Raw genomic sequence first — 21,595 nt, forward strand, 5'->3', positions numbered from 1 at the left:
ATGCACTCAGAAATTGCTCCTGGTTTGGGGAACCATATGTGAAGCTGGGGGAAGGAACCACGGTTCATCCTAGGTCAGCCGCCTGCAAGGCAAACACCCTACCACTGTACCACCGCTCTGACTCCCACAATCTTTTTTTTTTTTTTTTTTCATATAACAAGAAAAGGTCCTAAAAGTAGAACTTGGCTAGGAATTCAAGTTCAGAAGAAACTGCAACAATATTTTATTTCTGGAGTCTGTGACCACCTATTGCCCTGGAATTCTTCTATCTCAAAGAAATTAACTTCAGTGTTTGAAAATATTTTTATATGAAGCATTTTTTCATGTGCTTTTTGGCCATGAATTTTGAAAAATTGTCTGTTCATTTCTTCTCCCCAAATTTTGATGAGGTTAGATTTATTTTTCTTGTTAAATTCTGTCAGTACCTTGTATATCTTAGATATTAGCCCCTTATCTGGTGGGTATTGGATGAATAGCTAATTATCAGGGAGATGCAAATTAAAACAACAATGAGGTACCATTTCACACTACAGAGACTGGCACACATCACAAAGAACAAGAATATTCAGTGCTGGTGGCGATGTGGGGAGAAAGAAACTCTCATTCACTGCTGGTGGGAATGTCTAGACCTAAAAAGCCTTTTGATATCATTTTAGGGCATTTCATAGATATCTGGTGTTTCTTACAGTCAACTATTCGTACATGACAACTCACTTCCCTTCCCAGTCACTGTCCCATAGTATTTTTGCCTCACCTAAGGTTGACAGATGACAGATAACAGTAAGTTGATTGACTCTACTTACGGATCAGCCTTTGTAATTATCCTTGGGGAAAACAGTGTCTGATGGTTCATTCTGAATTACTGTAGAACAAGCTCAATTTTGTCTTACTTACTTTCAGTTCAGGAGGAAATATTAATTCTTGGGTTGGATCCAATGGTAGAAACTCCTTTTCTGAAAAGAGTTGTGAGCTTGTCTGAAATAGAGAAGAAAAAAAGGAAGTTATTATCTCTCATCGGCAATTCTTCCTTAAATCTTTTGTGTAATGTGAAAGGAAGACGACAATCAGTAGAGGAGCCTGAACCCAAAAGGCCCACTCATGAGGCCAGAATGACATGGTCCCATATGATCCAGTGTCCCATATGGTCCACTGGGAGTGATTCTAGTACTTCAGAATCAGGAGTAACCCCTGTGTACCACCAAGTGTGGTCCCCAAACAAGCAAAACAAACGTCAAAAAAGTCCATCCATTAGTCACAATCTGGTTCTCTATGTATGGTCCAATAATACAGACCTTCTCAGCCACTCAGAATGGATTCAGTGACTCTCCAAAGCCCTCACTCCCCTCATAGTCTCTGAGGAGTCTCGTAAACATAGGGACAAGCAGGCCACAGAAGGCACAATTGAGAAGAGCTCTGAAAGCAAGTCCCTCAAACTCCATCTTTGTTTGTTTGTTTTCTTGTTTGTTTATTTTTTGCTCTTGAAATAGATTATAAAAAGATTTTGTGTGAGTAGGGAGAATAAGGGATCAATATATTCTCTCATCTATGTATATTAGTATTTGAAGATTTCTAGAAGAAGGAATTCAGTTATTAGAATAAACTTTAAACAAACAATAAACAAAATGGAGAAAGAATAGAGAGGAGAGAGTGAACACACCTCAGATGAATCAACTTGAGAAGTGATTTATTTTTCCTAAAATTTTGTTGGTCACTGCTCATGTCTTGATAAAAATCTTATGCAAGATTAATAATTCACTAACCTTATTTTCCTCCTCAAATTCTGGCAATCCATTGTTTCCTTGATCCAAGCAGCAAACCCCATTTTCTTTATTCTGACAGCAACCAGAAGGCTAGTGGATAAAAAAAAACAACAAAATAGAAATTGCTTATTCTACTGAGTATTTTTTCAACTTTACTGAGGAATAATAACAAATAAAATCATATATATTTGAAGTTGTAGTGATAGTACAGCAGGTAAAGCATTTGCCTTGTACGCAGTCAGCTCAGTTTGATCCTCAGCATCCTATATGTTCTTCCAAGCATAGTCAGGAGTAATTACTGAGTATAGAGCCAGGAGTAACCCATGAACATCACCAGGTGAGGTCCCAAAACAAATTTAAAAAATTTATATACATTTAAAATATACAACATGAAGATTTACATATATATACCTTGCTAAATGATTATTCCAAACAGGTTAATTAACCAACTCTTACCACACATAGTAAATATTTGTATGCAATTTTAATAATATTATTTTTATCTGTAAATATTGGATAATTGCACAGTTATTTCTGTCTTCCTTAATTTCTTAGATCAATGTCTTGTCTTTTTCATTGCACAGGTATTATATCTCTGACAGATTCACTCCTAAACTTATTATTGTTTTTGATACTACTGTAAATGGCATTATTTTCTAAATTTCTCTTAGCAATAGTCCATTTCTATTAGAAAGAAATGTAATGAACTTCTGGGTGTTCGTGTCCTGCCACTGTTTAATGCTATGAGAGTCATGTAGACTTAACATATCCAAACTAACAACTAATAAAAATTCTGAGCTCATGAGAAGTGTGACTGGCAGTGATTATGAAATAATTTTCAATATGTAAAAATGTTTTAAACAAAGTTTGGCCCAGCACTTGAAATGAATAACAAAAACTATTAACAAGAACATGGTCATGCTGTTTTTTTCATTTCTTCTTTTTTCTTTTTGGTTTGTTTTTTGAGCCACATCTGGTGATGCTCAGGGGTTACTCCTGGTGGTGTTCAGTGGGGGATCATATGAGAAGCCAGGGATCGAACCCAGATTGGCCACATGCAAGGCAAACATCCTACCAGCTGTGCTATCATTCCAGCCCCTATCATGCTGTTCTTGTAATGCCCAAAATCTGCTCCCAAAGGGCACTGTCCCACATTTCAAGGTGGCTTATCCACTTATTCATCAGTACATTGATTATATGTCCACTCCATAGTTGCCTGTTCCAAGCCCTGGGGAAGCACAGTCTCCATTATCAGGCAGTTCATTGTTCAGTGAATAGAATAAGGAAAGAGGGGGCCACCGCACTCACATACAACATGAAAACTGTGATGGTACAGGAGAGAGGGAGACAAGAACAGCAGGATAAGGTACTCGACTCAGACAGACAGGCCAGGAAAGACCCTTTGGGGCACTGACCCCACATCACTGTCTAAGAATTTAGGTGTTCATGACAAGTTCAATGACTGAAAATATGTGTCCTACCCAACACCCAGCTGTAAGTAGTAATCACAGTCTGTAAGACGACACCCAGCTATTAACTCAAAACAAAGGAATTCCCCCCAATCTTCCTCTTTCCTTTAAACCTCCCTCTTTGATATATAAAAGCCCATGTGGATGACTTAAGGCTGCCCAGCCGGGTTGAATTTGTTTTGGGAGAATAAAGGAGGAGCAGTTTGGCTTAGCATGTTCAGGGATACCATGAAGCAAAAAAAAAAAAAAAAAAAAAAAAAACTGACTTCATGATTCTTTCCTGATTCGATTGATTTATTAATCGTTTGCAGCTACTCTGCTTCTTCAGACCTGTCCACCTGGGGGTGAAAATACGTGTGTGTGTGTGTGTGTGTGTGTGTGTGTGTGTGTGTGTGTGTGTAGGGTGATTTTACAACAGACCTTCAGCTAAGAAGTTTCCCCTTCTTAATAACAACAAATTTCTCTTATTAGTAAAAACTACTCCCCAACTTTACTGTGTTCTTTCATACTTACTCAGTCATGTAATCTTTCTTACTTACTTTACAGATAGTTTTGCAAGCATCAATTATAGGCCTGTATCCAGTGCACCGACACAGGTTACCTGAAGGAGAAAAACCCATTTTTATTACTCAAGTAGCCCAGAGAAAGGCCAAGTATAGCAAAGGCCTGATGGAATAAGGACCCTACTCAAGAAAAAAGCCCTGTCTGACATTTCACTGCAGCTCATCAAGGTATAATTTTTTTTTTCATTAGAAACTTGAGGTGTGGGGTTTAGAGTCTTGAGGTAGAGTCTTAAAACACAGATATGCAAAATTACTGCAAATAGATTTTATATTCTCATGATAGTTGGTCAATGAACAATCATATTTTTAGTAAAAAATCAAGTCTCAATTACTCATTATAATTTACATCTCAAAAACATAAAGTATCAACATATACTGCATCAACTTTTATTTGGTCATTACATTCTTAGAAAATTTTTGTCTACCTAATATACATAATTTAGATAAGTATAGTAACCTTAAAAAACAGCATGGAGGGGCCGGAGAAATAGCACAGTGTTGTTTGCCTTGCAAGCAACCGATCCAGGGCCTATGGTGGTTGGTTCAAATTCCGGCGTCCCATATGGTCCCCCATGCCTGCCAGGAGCTATTTCTGAGCAGATAGCCAGGAGTAACCCCTGAGTGCTGCCGTGTGTGGCAGAAAAACCAAGAACAAACAAACAAACCAGCATGGCAATATCTGCTAAATCCACAGCCACATTTGGCTGAATAAACTGGAAGGGGCCTATCAAGTAGTTCCAAGCAGGCTCAAGGAAGGATCCCTTTTGAGTAGAATGAGGTTGGCCACAGGTAAGGCAGGTGCTCTAACCCCTATACATCTTTCTCACCCTGATGCAGTAATTTTTTACTCTAAAATATGAACTATATATGTGGATATACATATATAGAGATATAAGAATCCTCAATGCATTTTTATCCACCAAAATTGAAAGTATATCAACAGGATTCTCAATAGAATATAGCATAGGTCAGCAATGAAATTATTTGTCAATAATAAAGAACTACTCATGCTGACTGAAAGAAATCAGAGACAAGCATATGCACACTATGATTTTATTTATAAAAATTGAAAGAGTTGGCAAAACTAGTCAACTATAGTAGAATTTTAGAATAGTGACTAACTACTTCAGAGCAGGTGTGCCCTGAGCTCTTGGTCCTTTGTCAATCAATTGCCCATATATTTGGGGGCTTGTTTCTGAGCTCTCAACTCTGTTTCATTGATCTGTGATTCTCTTCCAATAACTATATACTTAATATACTTAATAACTATAAACCTACAGTCTAGTTTAAAGCTGGGGAGTGTGACACCTCCATTTGGTGATTATCCCCAAGCGTGTTTTTTGCTATTTAAGACCTCTTATGGTTACAAGTAAAATTCATAATTTTTCTGTTCTTTCTGAAAAATTCCATAATAACTAAAGATTAACTACTTTAGCTAATAGTCATTTTAATGTTGCTAATTTTTCCAAGTTACTTCTAAAGTATTTCTCATGTCTTTGTATCTTTTTACATTTTTTTAACAATTTATGTTGAAAAATTTTAATTTAACAAATACATGTCAAATTTACTCATACCTCCACCTCTGAGGATGCTGGGAATTGAACCTGGGTCATCAGCATGCATGCAAGGCAAACACCCTATTCACTGTCCTATTGCTCCAGCCCTGCCCATAAATCTTGATATGGAGTCACATCCAAGAGCTAAACTTCAGCCAAAAAAGATGAAATGCATCCATTCAGGAGCAACTGAAATGACAATTACTTCACAGTATGTCATCTGGACAGTGTTTCATCTTTGGTACTTCAGATTCATCATTCTCCCTCACTCACAAAAAAGAAGCAGGGCTTGAAACACAAAATCACTGGAGTAAATTCTCTCGGTTCAGATCCCAGGAATCTTTGTTATTTCCAAAGTCCTCATGTAAGTGAAAAGCACTAAATTTGAGAAACCTTCTCCTTTGTTTGCATCTTAGAAAGTCATGGAATCAAATATACAATAAGATCTAAAGGAAATCAGGTAGGAGACAGCACATGCACTGCCTCTGTCCTTTCTACTTCCATTTCCTCTGGTCCCAGGAGATGTATTTCCAAAGGACCTTATACATATGAGTTTCAACCACTTGTTAACAAAGATTAGAGTCAGGAAAACTTCTACCAGAAACAGGATTGGGGAAGCTATTCTCCTTTTCATTGTTTATAACTTTGTTCCTAGCATCCTACCACAATGATACACACTGAGCTCCAGAACTTGGTAAAATATCTCTAGATAAAGGTAGTTCTTTGGGGGCTAGAACAATAGCACAGTGGGTAGGATGCTTGTCTTGCAGGAGGCCTGCCAGGGTTGATTTCTGAGCAGAGAGCCAATAGTAACTTTTGAGTATCACCAGGTATGGCTCAAAACACAACAATAACAACAAAAAGTTTTTTGAAATAAGTATCATAAGATTTCACTGCCCTTGATTCCATGTTACATTTAAGAGCTCTCTGATATCCCTGGTCCTGAAGGCACTCATCCAATATAGGAGAGTGATGGGAGAGAGAAGCAGGGGGGGAAGCATGTATATTTCCCAAGTAAATAAACTAGTTTGGTCATATCATAAGGAATAAGCAAGCAGAAATGTAGAAGAATCTCACAGATTAAGAGACTTGTGAAACTATCTGCCATATGCAAATGTGTGGATTCTATTTTAATCTAGATTTGATCAGGTCCAGTTTTCTACTTTCTGGTGATATAACTTTGAATAAATTATTCTGAGTCTGTTTCCCAGTCAAATATGACTTTAATAATAATACCCAACTTATACATTTTTGGTAAATAGTAAATTAAACAATATTGTAGAGCATTAGAAAAACATGAGCAGCAATTGGCACATATCTAATCATTATCTACCACTATCACCTAACCTGGCACACACATAATATGACTTACCGCCCAGGGCATCAGTTAATTGATCCAAAGTGGGTTCTGGGCAGTTTCTTAGAAGGCTGTAGATGGACATCACCATCCCAGGGGTGCAGAATCCACACTGTGTGCCATGACACTTGGCAATTCTCTCCTGGAAGCACAGAAAGGTTCTAACTGGAGAAAGTTAGTCCCCAACTCAGACCTACTCAATCTGAACCTACAGTTGAACAAGAGTCTCACAAGATCTATACCCATTCAATGGAAAAAAAGGTCTCATAAAATCCTTCTCCTTCCAGATATCTACCCACTATTTGGGGGCTAGGCAGCCATGCTTACTGGTCCTGAATTGCTAGTGATCTTTCTCAAAAAACTCTTCAGAATCGTCAGGGGAAGTATACATTTTCCTAGACTCAAGCAGCACCACAAATCTACAGAAAGAATCTCTGAGGGGTGGACAATTAACTTTTCTAAATTTCCTAGTGTTTTTCTATCTGTATTTAGAATAGGTAAATGAAATAAGATGAAAGTTATTCTCTAAAAGTCAATTGCACTCAAGTTGAGAAAAACAAAACAAATAGATAAAATTTCAGGAGAAAAAAAGACACTCGAGTTGAGAAAACTTAAGAACAACATCAATGGTTTCCTGAGTAACTTTGAACAAACAGGTCATGACTGCCTTAATACTTTAGAACAAGGGGATTTGTTTCCAAAGTACCATCATTAATCCAAAAAAATCAAAAGGGAAATTAATATTGCCCTAATTTCTCTTCCAATCCTTTCCCTCAGCACTATTTTTCTTTAAGGTTTAACTTCAAAGGTACAACCTCATTTTGGAAATCTTTTGGCTGTACTATAAACACAGAAGCTCAGCAGAAGTCACTAAAGAGTAATTTTCATGCCTGTGAAAAGTCAATTTCACAAGGTAACCAGGAAGAATTCACTCCCATTAGGGAGTGAAAGTTGGTAGAGAATAGGCAGAACCCAAAATTGCTTCAATTGTAGGAAATTTCAAACCTGATCATTTTCCATGTTACTATTTGGTTATACTTTATATCTCTCCTTAAAAGTGACCCCCATTAAGAATAAAATAGTAGGGGCCAGAGAGATAGCATGGAGGTAAGGCATTTGCCTTTCATGCAGAAGGTCAGTGGTTCGAATCCTGGCATCCCATATGGTCCCCCAAGCCTGCCAGGAGTGATTTCTGAGCATAGAGCCAGGAGGAACCCCTGAGCGCTGCTGGGTGTGACCCAAAAACCAAAAAAAAAAAAAGAGTAGCAGTATTTTATTAGGCATAAGACAAGTTATTTAAGGAGTCATAAGTAGTTTAGACCAAGTGCTGAACTGTGAGAAAGGCTTCAAAAATCACAGACATCTCTTGTTATCTGTCTTTTGAGAAAATTCTCTATTAAATCTTCAGTGTTACAAATCATTTTGGTAGCAAAGATTTTTCATTCAATTTTTATTTTATTTTGTTTTATTTTTAGGCCACACCCAGAGGTGCTCAGGGTTTACTCCTGGCTCTGTGCTCAGAAATCACTGCTGGCAGGGGCCAGGCGGTGGCGCTAAAGGTAAGGTGCCTGCCTTGCCTGTGCTAGCCTTGGATGGACTGTGGTTCGATCCCCCGGCGTCCCATATGGTCCCCCAAGCCAGAAGGAACTTCTGAGTGCATAGCCAGGAGTAACCCCTGAGCATTACTGGGTGTGGCCCAAAAACAAAAAAAAAAAAGAAAGAAAGAAAAAGAAAAAAAAGAAATCACTGCTGGCAAGCTTGGGGAACCATATGGGAAGGCAGGAATCAAACCCGGGTTTGTCCTGAATCAGCCACCTTCAAGGCAAATGCCCTACTGCTGTGCTATCTCTTCAGCCCCTATTCAGTTGTGTGTGTGTGTGTGTGTGTGTGTGTGTGTGTGTTTTAAGGGGAGAGAGTACACCTCATGGTGCTTAGGGGCTACTCTTGGTTCTGCACTTTGAAATTACTCCTGGTGGTTTTAAGCGATCATTTGGGGTTCCAGGAACTGAATGCAATAAACCACATGCAAAGCAAACACCCTACCCTTTATACTTTTGTTCCAACCCCTCATTCAGCCTTTTAATCATGTGTATTTTTTCTCTGTACAAAACATCACCAAATACATTTATGTTGTTCAATTCACATGGTCTGGTTTGAAGTTACAATGGACATGTCCCATCTACTTAGACCAAAGAGAACAAACCTCAGAATGTCAGGTTTTCAATTAACAAGAAAGTATTTGTTAGTTAAAGTATTGTGATAGTACAGTGGGTAAGGCACGTGACTTGCATTAGGCTGAACTGGGTTTGATCAATGGCACTGCATATGACCCCTAGGCACTACCAGTAGAGATCCCAAGCAGAATGAGGAGTAAGCCCTGACCACCACTGGATTTGGTCCTAAATAAAGGGAAATAAAGTTTTTATTTTTTAAAAAGCCTCTTCCTAAGAGTCAATCACAAGACCATACCCCAGGTCTCATCTCTGTTCCTAGCTAAGCTTTATCTATTGTGGGTAATGGGCATCGTAGTCCAGACTGCTGTCTCCTATGAATCTCAGAGATCCATCAGGTCACTATGAGCATAGAAACACCAAGAAAGAAGTATAGTCTCACCTGCACAGGATGAATCCTGGTGCTGGTACTTCCAATGCCTTCAACTGTGGTGACAGCAGCTCCATACAGAGAACAAAGTGGGGTCAGGCAGGCATTGACTGGAAAATGTCTTCAGAGAGCAAAAGAGAAGCACAAATTACATTATACATAGGGAGAAAAGGAGCTTAGCATCCACTGACCCCTTCAAAAGGGCAGGTTTTGTCTACCCAGGTTTCATTTAGACATTTCATCCTTGGCTCATTTTGCAAAAACACACTCAGGATCGTGGTTCGTTTGCTTAGGTCACAGCTGAAGTGGGACAGATAGGATTCAAATGAGACTGCCTAACGCTAACCCCACAGCAGTTTTCCTAACTTTGTTCTCTTGAGTGAGGGGCAGTCTCCTTTCTAGTCATGTGGGACCAATAATCTACAGCATATTCCATCTTTCAGGAAGACACTGGGGTAGGGATTGCTTAGGCAATTGAGTAAATTGAGTAAATCTGGCATTTTAGTTGAGAGGAATAAAGAGGGCCTAAGATAGACAACTCCTCAATTCTACAAGTCAACTACTAGAAAATGTCCAACTTATTTGGACATAAAATGACACGTCTTTTCTTAATATGTGGGATTGAGAGGACAGAGCAATAGCACAGTAAGTAGAATGTTTGCGCACGGCTGACCCAGGACAAACCTTGGTTCAATCTCTGCATCCCTCAAGCCAGGAACGATTTCTGAGCACATAGCCAGGAGTAGCTGCTAAGCATCACTGGGTGTGGCCAAAAAATGTGGGATTGGTGCTGGAACTTTATAAATTTATAAATCATTGTAATTTAATAAAATAAAATGTAAATGTAAAAATGTTGATCAAACAGCTACAAGTAGCCAATACATATATAGAACAAATATTTAACTTCAAAAATCATCAGGAAAGGCCCAAAGCATACAGTGGTAAATACTATTTTATCAAAGGAAAACATTTTTTAAAACATAAGACCCATCTTCCAGCAAAGGGTTGGCGAAAAATAATTTCTGATTATAAAATGTAGATCGATAGTCCTTTGTGAGACAATTCACCAAAACACTTGGTGCCATTTCTACCTGAAACAGAGTTCTTTATGTATGGAGAACTCCCTCTATATGAGGGAAAATAAGAGTACGGAGTCCAGCTAGTAGGCTGTGGTGTAATTCAGTAGCTTCTGTGCTATTTCATTTCAGCCTTTCCTTCCTCACAGAAAACACAGGGATTCAGAAAGCCTTCAGATGTCAGCAGGGGATTCCTTAACCCGATGTTATCCTCACCAACACTTGTGTTCATTTTGTTGTTCAGCCAGTCCTAGTAGTGTTCAAGGGTTATGCCTGGCCCTATCTTCAGGGGTGAGCCCTAGTGGGTGGGGCTCAGGGGACCATATATCATGCCAGAGATTTGAACTGTGGTCAGCTGCATAAAAAGCAAGAGACTGAATCTTTGTACTACCTCTCTGGCTGCTTCTGAAGATGCGTTTTTTTCTATGTATGTCATATTCCTGTATATATTTTTCCACCACTGTATCAGCAGTGACTAACACAGTTTTTGTCACCTAGTCTATGCTCAATACACAGTTATCAAATGGACTAAAACAAGTTCAAAATTACAAACAAAATATAGGTGGATTTGTTTTGCAAGGTACCTTATCTTCTTGGTGATGGGGCTGTATCGAGATATCATCACTGTGCAAGCTCCACAGCCTCCCCCTCCACAGCCATACTTAGTTCCTGTGAGCCGGACTGGAAAAGTATAGTTAAAGATCATGCATTTCTGGGGCTGGAGAGATAGCACAGCAGTAAGGCATTTGCCTTGCATGTGGAAGGACGGTGGTTCGGATCCCAGCATCCCATATAGTCCCCCGTGCCTGCCAGGGGCGATTTCTGAGCGTAGAGCCAGGAGTAACCCCTGAGCACTGCCAGGTGTGAGCCAAAAACAAAACAAACAAACAAACAAAAAAACCCAGGCATTTCTCATAATTCTTTTTTGTAGCTCTGATCTTAAGAAACAATACCAGCAAACACGTTCAATACATAGTTATATTCAATACAAATTTATCAAACAACATGTGTGTCTTTGCTACTATTATTAGCATCCTATAAATTCTTTTTGTGTTAGAGGGGTCCATACCTAGTGATGCTCAGGGGCTACTCCTGGTTCTGCACTAAGGAATCACTCCTGGCAGTGTTCAGAGGACCATAGAGGATGCTAGGGATTGAATCCAGACAGGTCACATGCAAGGCAAGTGCCCTATCTGCTATACTGTTGCTCCAGCCCTGACTCTTATAAATTCTTAATTTCTTCTATATTTTATCTCATCCCTTTCAAAATAATTAGACCTAAAGTTGACAAAAATAGGGTTAAACAGAAAATATAAAGGAATATGTTAAGTACATGGGCTTGAGTATTTTAAAGTATAAGTGAACTGTATCTTAGTTTGAATCCTTGTCTGAATCTCTGAAACCAAAGTGTCAGACTGTAAGCAATTTTTGGAATATTTGTGTCTATGGAATATTTGCCATGTCTGTGCTCCTCAGTGGCAGAGTGGTTCACCAATTTCTCTTCTTTCATTATAAAAATCGTAAATTTATCTAGCATTTGATTGCACAGAATAAAATATAGAAATATAAATATAGATATAGAAATAGACATAGCTATCTACATATTGCTAGCCATTTCAGCTAGAGAATACGGTTAACAATGGCAGTGCCAGGAAATTTAAGTACATGTGTTAGAACTTCTAGGCGAGAAATTTCCTCAAGATGATAGGGGCTCTCTCTTCCTCATCCCTTACTTATTTCCATTTTGTTGAAACTCCAATGTGATGGTAAAAAAGTTACTTGCTGAAGGTGGGACAACTGACTAGGTGTAAGGAGTGACAGACAGCATTGTCCTACTGCATTATCTAGCCTTGGTCTAACCTATCTTTGAGATTCCTTTATATATTACAGTCATACAAACTTCTTTCAACAGGGATAGTAAATGATCCAGATCTGTCACTGCACTTTCATATTTAACACCAATTTCTCAATAATACCAAGATTCCTATGAGATGATTCTTGTCAAGGACCAGTGTTGTGGAGCAGCCTGGGAGACCCTCTCAACTGTTCTCCATAGCTTGGCTGACTGTGTCTTGAGCAGACTAAACCCTTCTACTAAGCCTTTTCTCCTTCTCTTCTTTACTAATCATACTGGCCAAAGCTGGTTTGATGATCCCCTAAAAGTGTCCTCTCTACTTCTTCCTCATTGCTCTTCCCCAGCCATTTTCCTTCAAAAAATTGTATATTTAACCCCATTTGGGGTGTATATTTAACTCCATTTCCACCCCCCTCAGAGAATTCCTCTAAACTATCATAATAAGAAAGAAATAAAGGGGTAGAGAATGGTACAGTGGGTAGGGCATTTGCCTACCCGGATTCCATCCCCGGCATCCAATATGGTTCCCAGAGCCTGCCAGGAGTAATTTCTGAGCATAGAGCCAGGGGTAACCCCTGAGCGCCACCAGGTAAGGCCCCCAAGCAAAACAAAATCAAAAATGTAAAAGAAAGTTGTATCTTTTATCTTTTTTACTGTTCTTTAGGATTTTCTGTTACCCACTGGTGAACCAAGTCTTAAACATCACATTGAGATCACAGATAATCAAGAATTAGTCTTCATTATTTTCATTTCCAAGGATCATGAGTAGAGCTCAAAAGCTAGTGATTGATGCTTTTTGTTTGTTTTTGGGCCACACCAGGGAGCGCTCAGGGGTTACTCCTAGATCTGCACTCAGAAATCACTCCTGGCGTGGGATAACGCGGATCAAACGAGGGTTGGTCCCAGGTCAGCATGTGCAAGACAAATGCTGTGGTACTGCTCCAGCTCCTTATTGATGCTTTTCAAACGAAGTACTCTTTGGATGATTTTATTCTTTCTGGGGGAAAAAAAATACACAAGCATATAGCCATATATTAATTTTGTACAAGGTTTAATGGGTCTCTGGATCTCTGTAACCCTCTGGGGGTCATGCTCAGATTTCATCGCTAGATGACCTTAATTCAGAAACTTTACAAAGTTTTTCTCAGGTAGCATTTTCAGGTTTATTATATCCATTGTTCTGCTAAGAAGACTTCTATGCTGTCTGTTTTTAGTGGACATAATTTATTAGTTCTTGAAGACAAAATGTCAGTATAGTGACTGTTAATTCTAAAAGATGCCTAATAAAGCCCTTTCAACTTTAATCGCTTCAGTTCCTATTGCTTATTTCTCCATTTACACAATATATTTTGCAACAAATCACATAATAGGAACAATTAGGTTCTTCTGACAACCTAAACTGTGTACTACCTAAAAAAAACTATGATGTACTAATTTCTCAAAGATTATGACTTGGGGTGATTTAGAAATATTTTATTTATTGTTTGTTTGTTTGTTTGTTGGGCCATACCCAGTGGTGCTAGGGGTTACTCCTGGCTCTGCTCTTAAAAACCACTCCTGACTCAAGGGACCATATGGGAATCAAGCCCGTGTCCATCCTGGGTCAGCCATGTGCAGGGCAAATGCCCAACCACTGTGCTATCATTCCAGTCCCTAAAAATATTTAAAAGTATTTCCTGAAGATATTACAGTTATATACAAACACAGACTCAAAACAAAGGATATGCTTCTTTCTCAGATACGGTAACAGCATTATTTCAGGGTCAACATTTTTTTCGATCACCTGTACCATAAGAAAAAGAAGAGTTATGAATCAAAATTGAAAGATACAAAGTAATATTTATATGGTAAGGTCTTGAAAAATTTATATAAATTACCATTAACTCTTCTACTCACATTTTCAACTTCATTTTAGGTTTATAGACCATTAGTAATAAATAATTCACTAAGTACACAAGAGTCAAAATCTTGAGCCCTGTGACCATTCTGTCCCTGTCCTTGGTCTTGAATCATCACATTCTCTAAAGCTGTATTTGTTTCTATAGTGCATCCTGCTCAGAGTCTCTGAGAAAGCTCAAAGTAGGTGGAGGCAGATATATGATTTAAAAACAACAGAGAAGATAGAAAAATATATTAAAGAGACACACATATAGCTGCAAGGATAGAATATAACCTAAGAAACTGATACGGCTTTGAACAATATTTACTTGTTTATCATGTTTGAAGAACTTGTTTCCAAAAAAGATATCAGAATCAATCATCACCCTAGATAAATATATGTGTGTGTGTGTGCATATATATAAACTGTGTGTTTCAAGTGATGGAAAAGCAAACAGAAACTAAGGGCAGCAAGCAAGGATTCAGTAAAGAGCCAGTTTGTGGGCTGGAGAGATAGAACAGAAGATAAGGCACATGTCTTGCATTCAGCCAACCTTCCTTTGGTTCCTGCATTCCTCATGGTCCCAAGCCCACCAGGAATGATTCTTGAGTACAGATCCAGAAGTAACCCCAGAAGTAATCATGTCCCCCCAAAAGAAGCAAGTCTGTGTGGGCTGTCTCACAGCATAGCCGAGTAGCAGTTTCACTGAAGAAATTAAAGTCTAGCAATGGTTTATGTTTTACAAAGTGATCATGTTCCTAATTCCTTTTTTTTTTTTTTTTTAATTTTTTTTTTATTTTTTTTTATTTAAACACCTTGATTACATACATGATTGTGTTTGGGTTTCAGTCATAAAAGGAACACCACCCATCACCAGTGCAACATTCCCATCACCCAAGTCCCAAATCTCCCTCCTCCCCCCCCAACCCCCGCCTGTACCCTAAACAGGCTCTACATTTCCCTCATACATTCTCAATATTAGGACAGTTCAAAATGTAGTTATTTCTCAAACTAAACTCATCACTCTTTGTGGTGAGCTTCCTGAGGTGAGCTGGAACTTCCAGCTCTTTTCTCTTTTGTGTCTGAAAATTATTATTACAAGGGTGTCTTTCATTTTTCTTAAAACCCATAGATGAGTGAGACCATTCTGCGTTTTTCTCTCTCTCTCTGACTTATTTCACTCAGCATAATAGATTCCATGTACATCCATGTATAGGAAAATTTCATGACTTCATCTCTCCTGACAGCTGCATAATATTCCATTGTGTATATGTGCCACAGTTTCTTTAGCCATTCGTCTGTTGAAGGGCATCTTGGTTGTTTCCAGAGTCTTGCTATGGTAAATAGAGCTGCAATGAATATAGGTGTAAGGAAGGGGTTTTTGTATTGTATTTTTGTGTTCCTAGGGTATATTCCTAGGAGTGGTATAGCTGGATCGTATGGGAGCTCGATTTCCAGTTTTTGGAGGAATCTCCATATCGCTTTCCATAAAGGTTGAACTAGACAGCATTCCCACCAGCAGTGGATAAGAGTTCCTTTCTCTCCACATCCCCGCCAACACTGTTTATTCTCATTCTTTGTGATGTGTGCCATTCTCTGGGGTGTGAGGTGGTATCTCATCGTTGTTTTGATTTGCATCTCCCTGATGATTAGTGATGTGGAACATTTTTTCATGTGTCTTTTGGCCATGCGTATTTCTTCTTTGTCAAAGTGTCTGTTCATTTCTTCTCCCCATTTTTTGATGGGGTTAGATGTTTTTTTCTTGTAAAGTTCTGTCAGTGCCTTGTATATTTTGGAGATTAGCCCCTTATCTGATGGGTATTGGGAGAATAGTTTCTCCCACTCAGTGGGTGGCTCTTGTATCCTGGGCACTATTTCCTTTGAGGTGCAGAAGCTTCTCAGCTTAATATATTCCCATCTGTTAATCTCTGCTTTCACTTGCTTGGAGAGTGCAGTTTCCTCCTTGAAGATGCCTGTAATGTCCTGGAGTGTTTTGCCTATGTGCTGTTCTATATATCTTATGGTTTGGGGGCTGATATCGAGGTCTTTAATCCATTTGGATTTTACCTTCGTACATGATGTTAGCTGGGGGTCTAAGTTCAATTTTTTGCAAGTGGCTATCCAATTGTGCCAACACCACTTGTTGAAGAGGCTTTCCCTGCTCCATTTAGGATTTCCTGCTCCTTTATCAAAAATTAGATGGTTGTATCTCTGGGGAACATTTTCTGAGTATTCAAGCCTATTCCACTGATCTGAGGACCTATCCTTATTCCAATACCATGCTGTTTTGATAATTGTTGCTTTGTAGTACAGTTTAAAGTTGGGAAAAGTAATTCCTCCCATATTCTTTTTCCCAATGATTGCTTTAGCTATTCGAGGGTGTTTATTGTTCCAAATGAATTTCAAAAGTGTCTGATCCACTTCTTTGAAGAATGTCATGGGTATCTTTAGAGGGATGGCATTAAATCTGTATAATGCCTTGGGGAGTATTGACATTTTGATGATGTTAATCCTGCCAATCCATGAGCAGGGTATGTGTTTCCATTTCCGTGTGTCCTCTCTTATTTCTTGGAGCAGAGTTTTATAGTTTTCTTTGTATAGGTCCTTCACATATTTAGTCAAGTTGATTCCAAGATATTTGAGTTTGTGTGGTACTATTGTGAATGGGGTTGTTTTCTTAATGTCCATTTCATCCTTATTACTATTGGTATATAGAAAGGCCATTGATTTTTGTGTGTTAATTTTGTAGCCTGCCACCTTGCTATATGAGTCTATTGTTTCTAGAAGCTTTTTGATAGAGTCTTTAGGGTTTTCTAAGTAGAGTATCATGTCATCTGCAAACAGTGAGAGCTTGACTTCTTCCTTTCCTATCTGGATTCCCTTGATATCCTTTTCTTGCCTAATCGCTATAGCAAGTACTTCCAGTGCTATGTTGAAAAGGAGTGGTGAGAGAGGACAGCCTTGTCTTGTGCCAGAATTTAGAGGAAAGGCTTTCAGTTTTTCTCCATTGAGGATAATATTTGCCACTGGCTTGTGGTAGATGGCCTTCACTATATTGAGGAAGGTTCCCTCCATTCCCATCTTGCTGAGAGTTTTGATCAAGAATGGGTGTTGGACCTTATCAAATGCTTTCTCTGCATCTATTGATATGATCATGTGGTTTTTATTTTTCTTGTTATTGATGTTGTGTATTATGTTGATAGATTTACGGATGTTAAACCAGCCTTGCATTCCTGGGATGAAACCTACTTGATCGTAGTGGATGATCTTCTTAACGAGGCATTGAATCCTATTTGCCAGGATTTTGTTGAGGATCTTTGCATCTGCATTCATCAGTGATATTGGTCTGTAATTTTCTTTTTTGGTAGCGTCTCTGTCTGGTTTAGGTATCAAGGTGATGTTGGCTTCATAAAAGCTATTTGGAAGTGTTTCTGTTTGTTCAATTTCATGAAAGAGTCTTGCCAAGATTGGCAGTAGTTCCTCTTGGAAAGTTTGATAGAATTCATTAGTGAATCCATCTGGACCTGGGCTTTTGTTTTTCGGCAGACATTTGATTACTGTTTTAATTTCATCAATGGTGATGGGGGTGTTTAGATATGCTACATCCTCTTCCTTCAACCGTGGAAGATTATAAGAGTCCAAGAATTTATCCATTTCTTCCAGGTTCTCATTTTTAGTGGCGTAGAGTTTTTCAAAGTAGTTTCTGATTACCCTTTGAATCTCTGTCATATCAGTAGTGATCTCTCCTTTTTCATTCCTGATACGAGTTATCAAGTTTCTCTCTCTCTCTTTCTTTGTTAGGTTTGCCAGTGGTCTATCAATCTTGTTTATTTTTTCAAAGAACCAACTTCTGCTTTCGTTGATCTTTCGGATTGTTTTTTGAGTTTCCACTTCGTTGATTTCTGCTCTCAGCTTTGTTATTTCCTTCTGTCTTCCTATTCTTGGGTCCTTTTGTTGAGCATTTTCTAGTTCTATTAGCTGTGTCATTAAGCTACTCAGGTAAGCTCCTTCTTCCTTCCTGATGTGTGCTTGCAAAGCTATAAATTTTCCTCTCAGTACTGCTTTTGCTGTGTCCCATAAGTTCTGAGAGTTTGTGTCTTTATTGTCATTTGTTTCCAGGAACCTTTTGATTTCCTCCTTGATTTCATCTCGGACCCACTGGTTATTGAGCATGAGGCTGTTTAACTTCCAGGTGTTAAAGTGTTTCTTCTGAGTCCCTTTGGAGTTCACAAATAATTTCAGAGCCTTGTGGTCAGCGAAGGTAGTCTGCAAAATTTCTATCCTCTTGATCTTATGGAGGTATGTTTTATGTGCCAGCATGTAGTCTATCCTGGAGAATGTCCCATGTACATTGGAGAAGAATGTGTATCCAGGTTTCTGGGGATGGAGTGTCCTATATATATCCACTAGGCCTCTTTCTTCCATTTCTCTCCTCAGGTCTAGTATATTCTTGTTGGGTTTCAGTCTGGTTGACCTGTCCAGTGTTGACAAAGCCGTGTTAAGGTCCCCCACAATTATTGTGTTGTTGTTGATATTATTTTTCAGATTTGTCAACAGTTGTATTAAATATTTTGCTGGCCCCTCATTCGGTGCATATATGTTTAGGAGAGTGAATTCTTCCTGCTCTACGTACCCCTTGATTAATATAAAATGTCCGTCTTTGTCCCTTACAACCTTCCTGAGTATAAAGTTTGCATTATCTGATATTAGTATGGCCACTCCAGCTTTTTTATGGGTGTTGTTTGCTTGGATAACTTTTCTCCAGCCTTTTATTTTGAGTCTATGTTTGTTCTGACTATTCAGGTGCGTTTCTTGTAGGCAGCAGAAGGTTGGATTGAGTTTTTTGATCCAGTTAGCCACTCTGTGTCTCTTAACTGGTGCATTTAGTCCATTGACGTTGAGAGAAAGAATTGTCCTGGGATTTAACGCCATCTTTATTTCAAAATTTGGTGTGTCTTTTGGGTAGTCTTGTCTTAGATTAGGTCTTTCAGTTTTTCTCTTAAGACTGGTTTTGTGTCTGTGAAGTTTCTGAGCTGTTTTTTGTCTGTGAAACCATGTATTCTTCCATCAAACCGGAAAGTGAGTTTTGCTGGGTATAGTATTCTGGGTGAAGCATTCATTTCATTCAGTCTTGTCACAATATCCCACCACTGCTTTCTGGCATTGAGCGTTTCTGGTGACAGGTCTGCTGTAAATCTCAGGGAAGCTTGCTTGAACATGATTTCCCCTTTTGATCTTGCTGTTTTCAGAATTCTGTCTCTATCTGTGGGATTTGTCATTGTGACTAGGATGTGTCTTGGGGTGGTTTTTCTGGGGTCTCTTTTGGTTGGTACTCTTCGGGCATGCAGGATTTGATCACATATATTCTTTAGCTCTGGAAGTTTCTCTTTAATGATGTTCTTGACCATTGATTCTTCCTGGAAATTTTCTTCCTGGGTCTCTGGGACTCCAATGATTCTTAAGTTGTTTCTGTTGATCTTATCATAGACTTCTATTTTCGTCTGTTCCCATTCTTTGACTAATTTTTCCATTGTCTGCTCATTTGCTTTAAGTTTTTTGTCCAATCTCTCCTGCTGTATGGAATTGTTATGTATCTCATCTTCCACAGCACCAAGTCTATTCTCAGCTTCTGATACCCTGTCCCAGAGCTTATCCATTTTGTCATTCACTTCGTTTACTGACTTTTTCAGTCCTGTTAGTTGACATGTTATTTCAGTTTGGAGTTTTGTCATTTCTGCCTTCATATTTTCTTGGTTCTTATTAGTGTTCTGTTCAACTCGATCCATGGTTTCTTGGAGTCTGTTGAGCACCTTCCATATTGCTAGTCTAAAGTCCTTATCTGAGAGGTTGATTAGTTGTTCAGTCATTATCTGGTCCTCAGAATTGTCATCTTCATTCTCTATGTCTGATGCTGGCCTGCGTTGTTTCCCCATTGTCACACTTGTATTGTGGGTTTTTCTACGTGTTGTAGTGGTATTCATTGTCTATATGATGTAGGCAGCACACTCCTCTGGCTCCTCCCTTTCTGGATGGGCTGACTTGCCTCTATGGGAGGGGAGTCCTCCGTGGATGAAGCCTCACACTGGGTCAAATCTTAGGCCCGAGCATGCAACAGAGAAGACAGTCCAGAGAGAAATGTTTGCTTCTGTGATATAGCGCCGTTCTTAGTGTGATTTTTCCTTCTTGTTGCAATGGAGTTCTTTCCTTAGAAAGAGTGCAGGGCCGCGTAGCGAAGCGGAGCGGCCGTGCTCCTCTGAGCCTCTTTTTGCCCCACTCGCAAGAGTTTCACGCAAGAGGACAGTAGACAGACATAGACAGGTCACACTCACAGTCTTTCACAGCTGAGCCCCACTGGGCCGGTGTACTTTTGCGGATTTTCCCCGCCTGGTGTCACACACAGGGAGCCAGCTTTTGCAAAGGTTAGCCGGTTTTTATGCTCTGAAGTCCCTCCCTGAAAATGGCGTCTGGGCGAGCGAGGTTTCTGGAGGCTCTTTTTGCCCCACTCGCAAGAGTTTCACGCAAGAGGACAGTAGACAGACATAGACAGGTCACACTCACAGTCTTTCACAGCTGAGCCCCACTGGGCCGGTGTACTTTTGCGGATTTTCCCCGCCTGGTGTCACACACAGGGAGCCACATGTTCCTAATTCCTAATTAAAGATTTATATTTTTCTTTTGGTTCAAAGAACAAATTGAAGCATGACTTTTTTCACCATTGCAAAATTAGGGATAATCTTTCACCACCATATTATACTAATTTTCCCTTCTTAGAAACTGATATGGAAGGATTATCATTATTCTATGAATGCTTCCTCATCCTCAATTGGCAGAATTATGCCAATCAGTATTAGATATGTGTCCTAAAGAGAGTAGTAGCAGAGTGGAAGGTAATACAAAATGTACTGATAGTACAGAGTGGAAAGCGATTGTCTTGCATGCAGTCGACCCAGCTTTGATCCCCCACATCCCATCTAGTCCTCTAAGCTCAAAAGGAGTGATTATTTAGTAGAGAGCCAGGAATAACTTCCAAACATCACCAGATGTGGCCCAAAACAAAACAAACCAAAAAAACCCCAAGATATGTAATTATGTTCATCCATACACATAATGTAAAATAAGGAAATATTAGAAATGTTCCCAGACGATTTCCACATAATTAGCTCTCAAAAGGACCTCTTTATACCCCAAAATTATTTTCCTTCTTTTTTCCTTATTTAATAGCCTCACCTCTATTAGGTGATAAAACTTAATAAAAACCTAAGCTAGTTTAAGATTTTCCTTTTTCTTCCAATCCACCACAATCAATATCAACAAGTCCTGTTAACTATAGTCTCTAAGTGGTTCTGTAGCCACTGTTCAATTCTACCATCATTCCTAGCACTAGCCATTATTACCTCTCATCTAAATAGTTCTGACTGCTACCTAACATGTCTCTGGCTTCCATTTTTGGCACAACTCTACACCCCACAACACCCTTAA

The 21,595-nt window shown here is 39.1% G+C and overlaps 2 protein-coding genes across 2 annotated transcripts in view; one reads left to right on the forward strand and one right to left on the reverse strand.

The window, feature by feature from the left end:
* CLK1 (CDC like kinase 1) overlaps positions 1–21,595 on the forward strand; it is a 747,223-nt gene that overhangs the window by 487,042 nt on the left and 238,586 nt on the right. The window lies entirely within an intron of this gene.
* AOX1 (aldehyde oxidase 1) overlaps positions 1–21,595 on the reverse strand; it is an 85,217-nt gene that overhangs the window by 57,045 nt on the left and 6,577 nt on the right. The window contains exons 2-9 of the mRNA XM_049773332.1: positions 13,965–14,020; positions 13,175–13,176; positions 10,967–11,063; positions 9,319–9,427; positions 6,721–6,847; positions 3,769–3,830; positions 1,761–1,850; positions 895–975 (exon numbers count right to left, since the gene is read on the reverse strand). Of these exons, the coding sequence (XP_049629289.1) occupies positions 895–975; positions 1,761–1,850; positions 3,769–3,830; positions 6,721–6,847; positions 9,319–9,427; positions 10,967–11,063; positions 13,175–13,176; positions 13,965–14,020 (624 nt within the window). The remainder of the gene's footprint in view (positions 1–894; positions 976–1,760; positions 1,851–3,768; positions 3,831–6,720; positions 6,848–9,318; positions 9,428–10,966; positions 11,064–13,174; positions 13,177–13,964; positions 14,021–21,595) is intronic.

Source organism: Suncus etruscus, chromosome 5 (assembly GCF_024139225.1).
Source record: "Suncus etruscus isolate mSunEtr1 chromosome 5, mSunEtr1.pri.cur, whole genome shotgun sequence".
Classification (NCBI taxonomy): Eukaryota; Metazoa; Chordata; class Mammalia; order Eulipotyphla; family Soricidae; genus Suncus; species Suncus etruscus.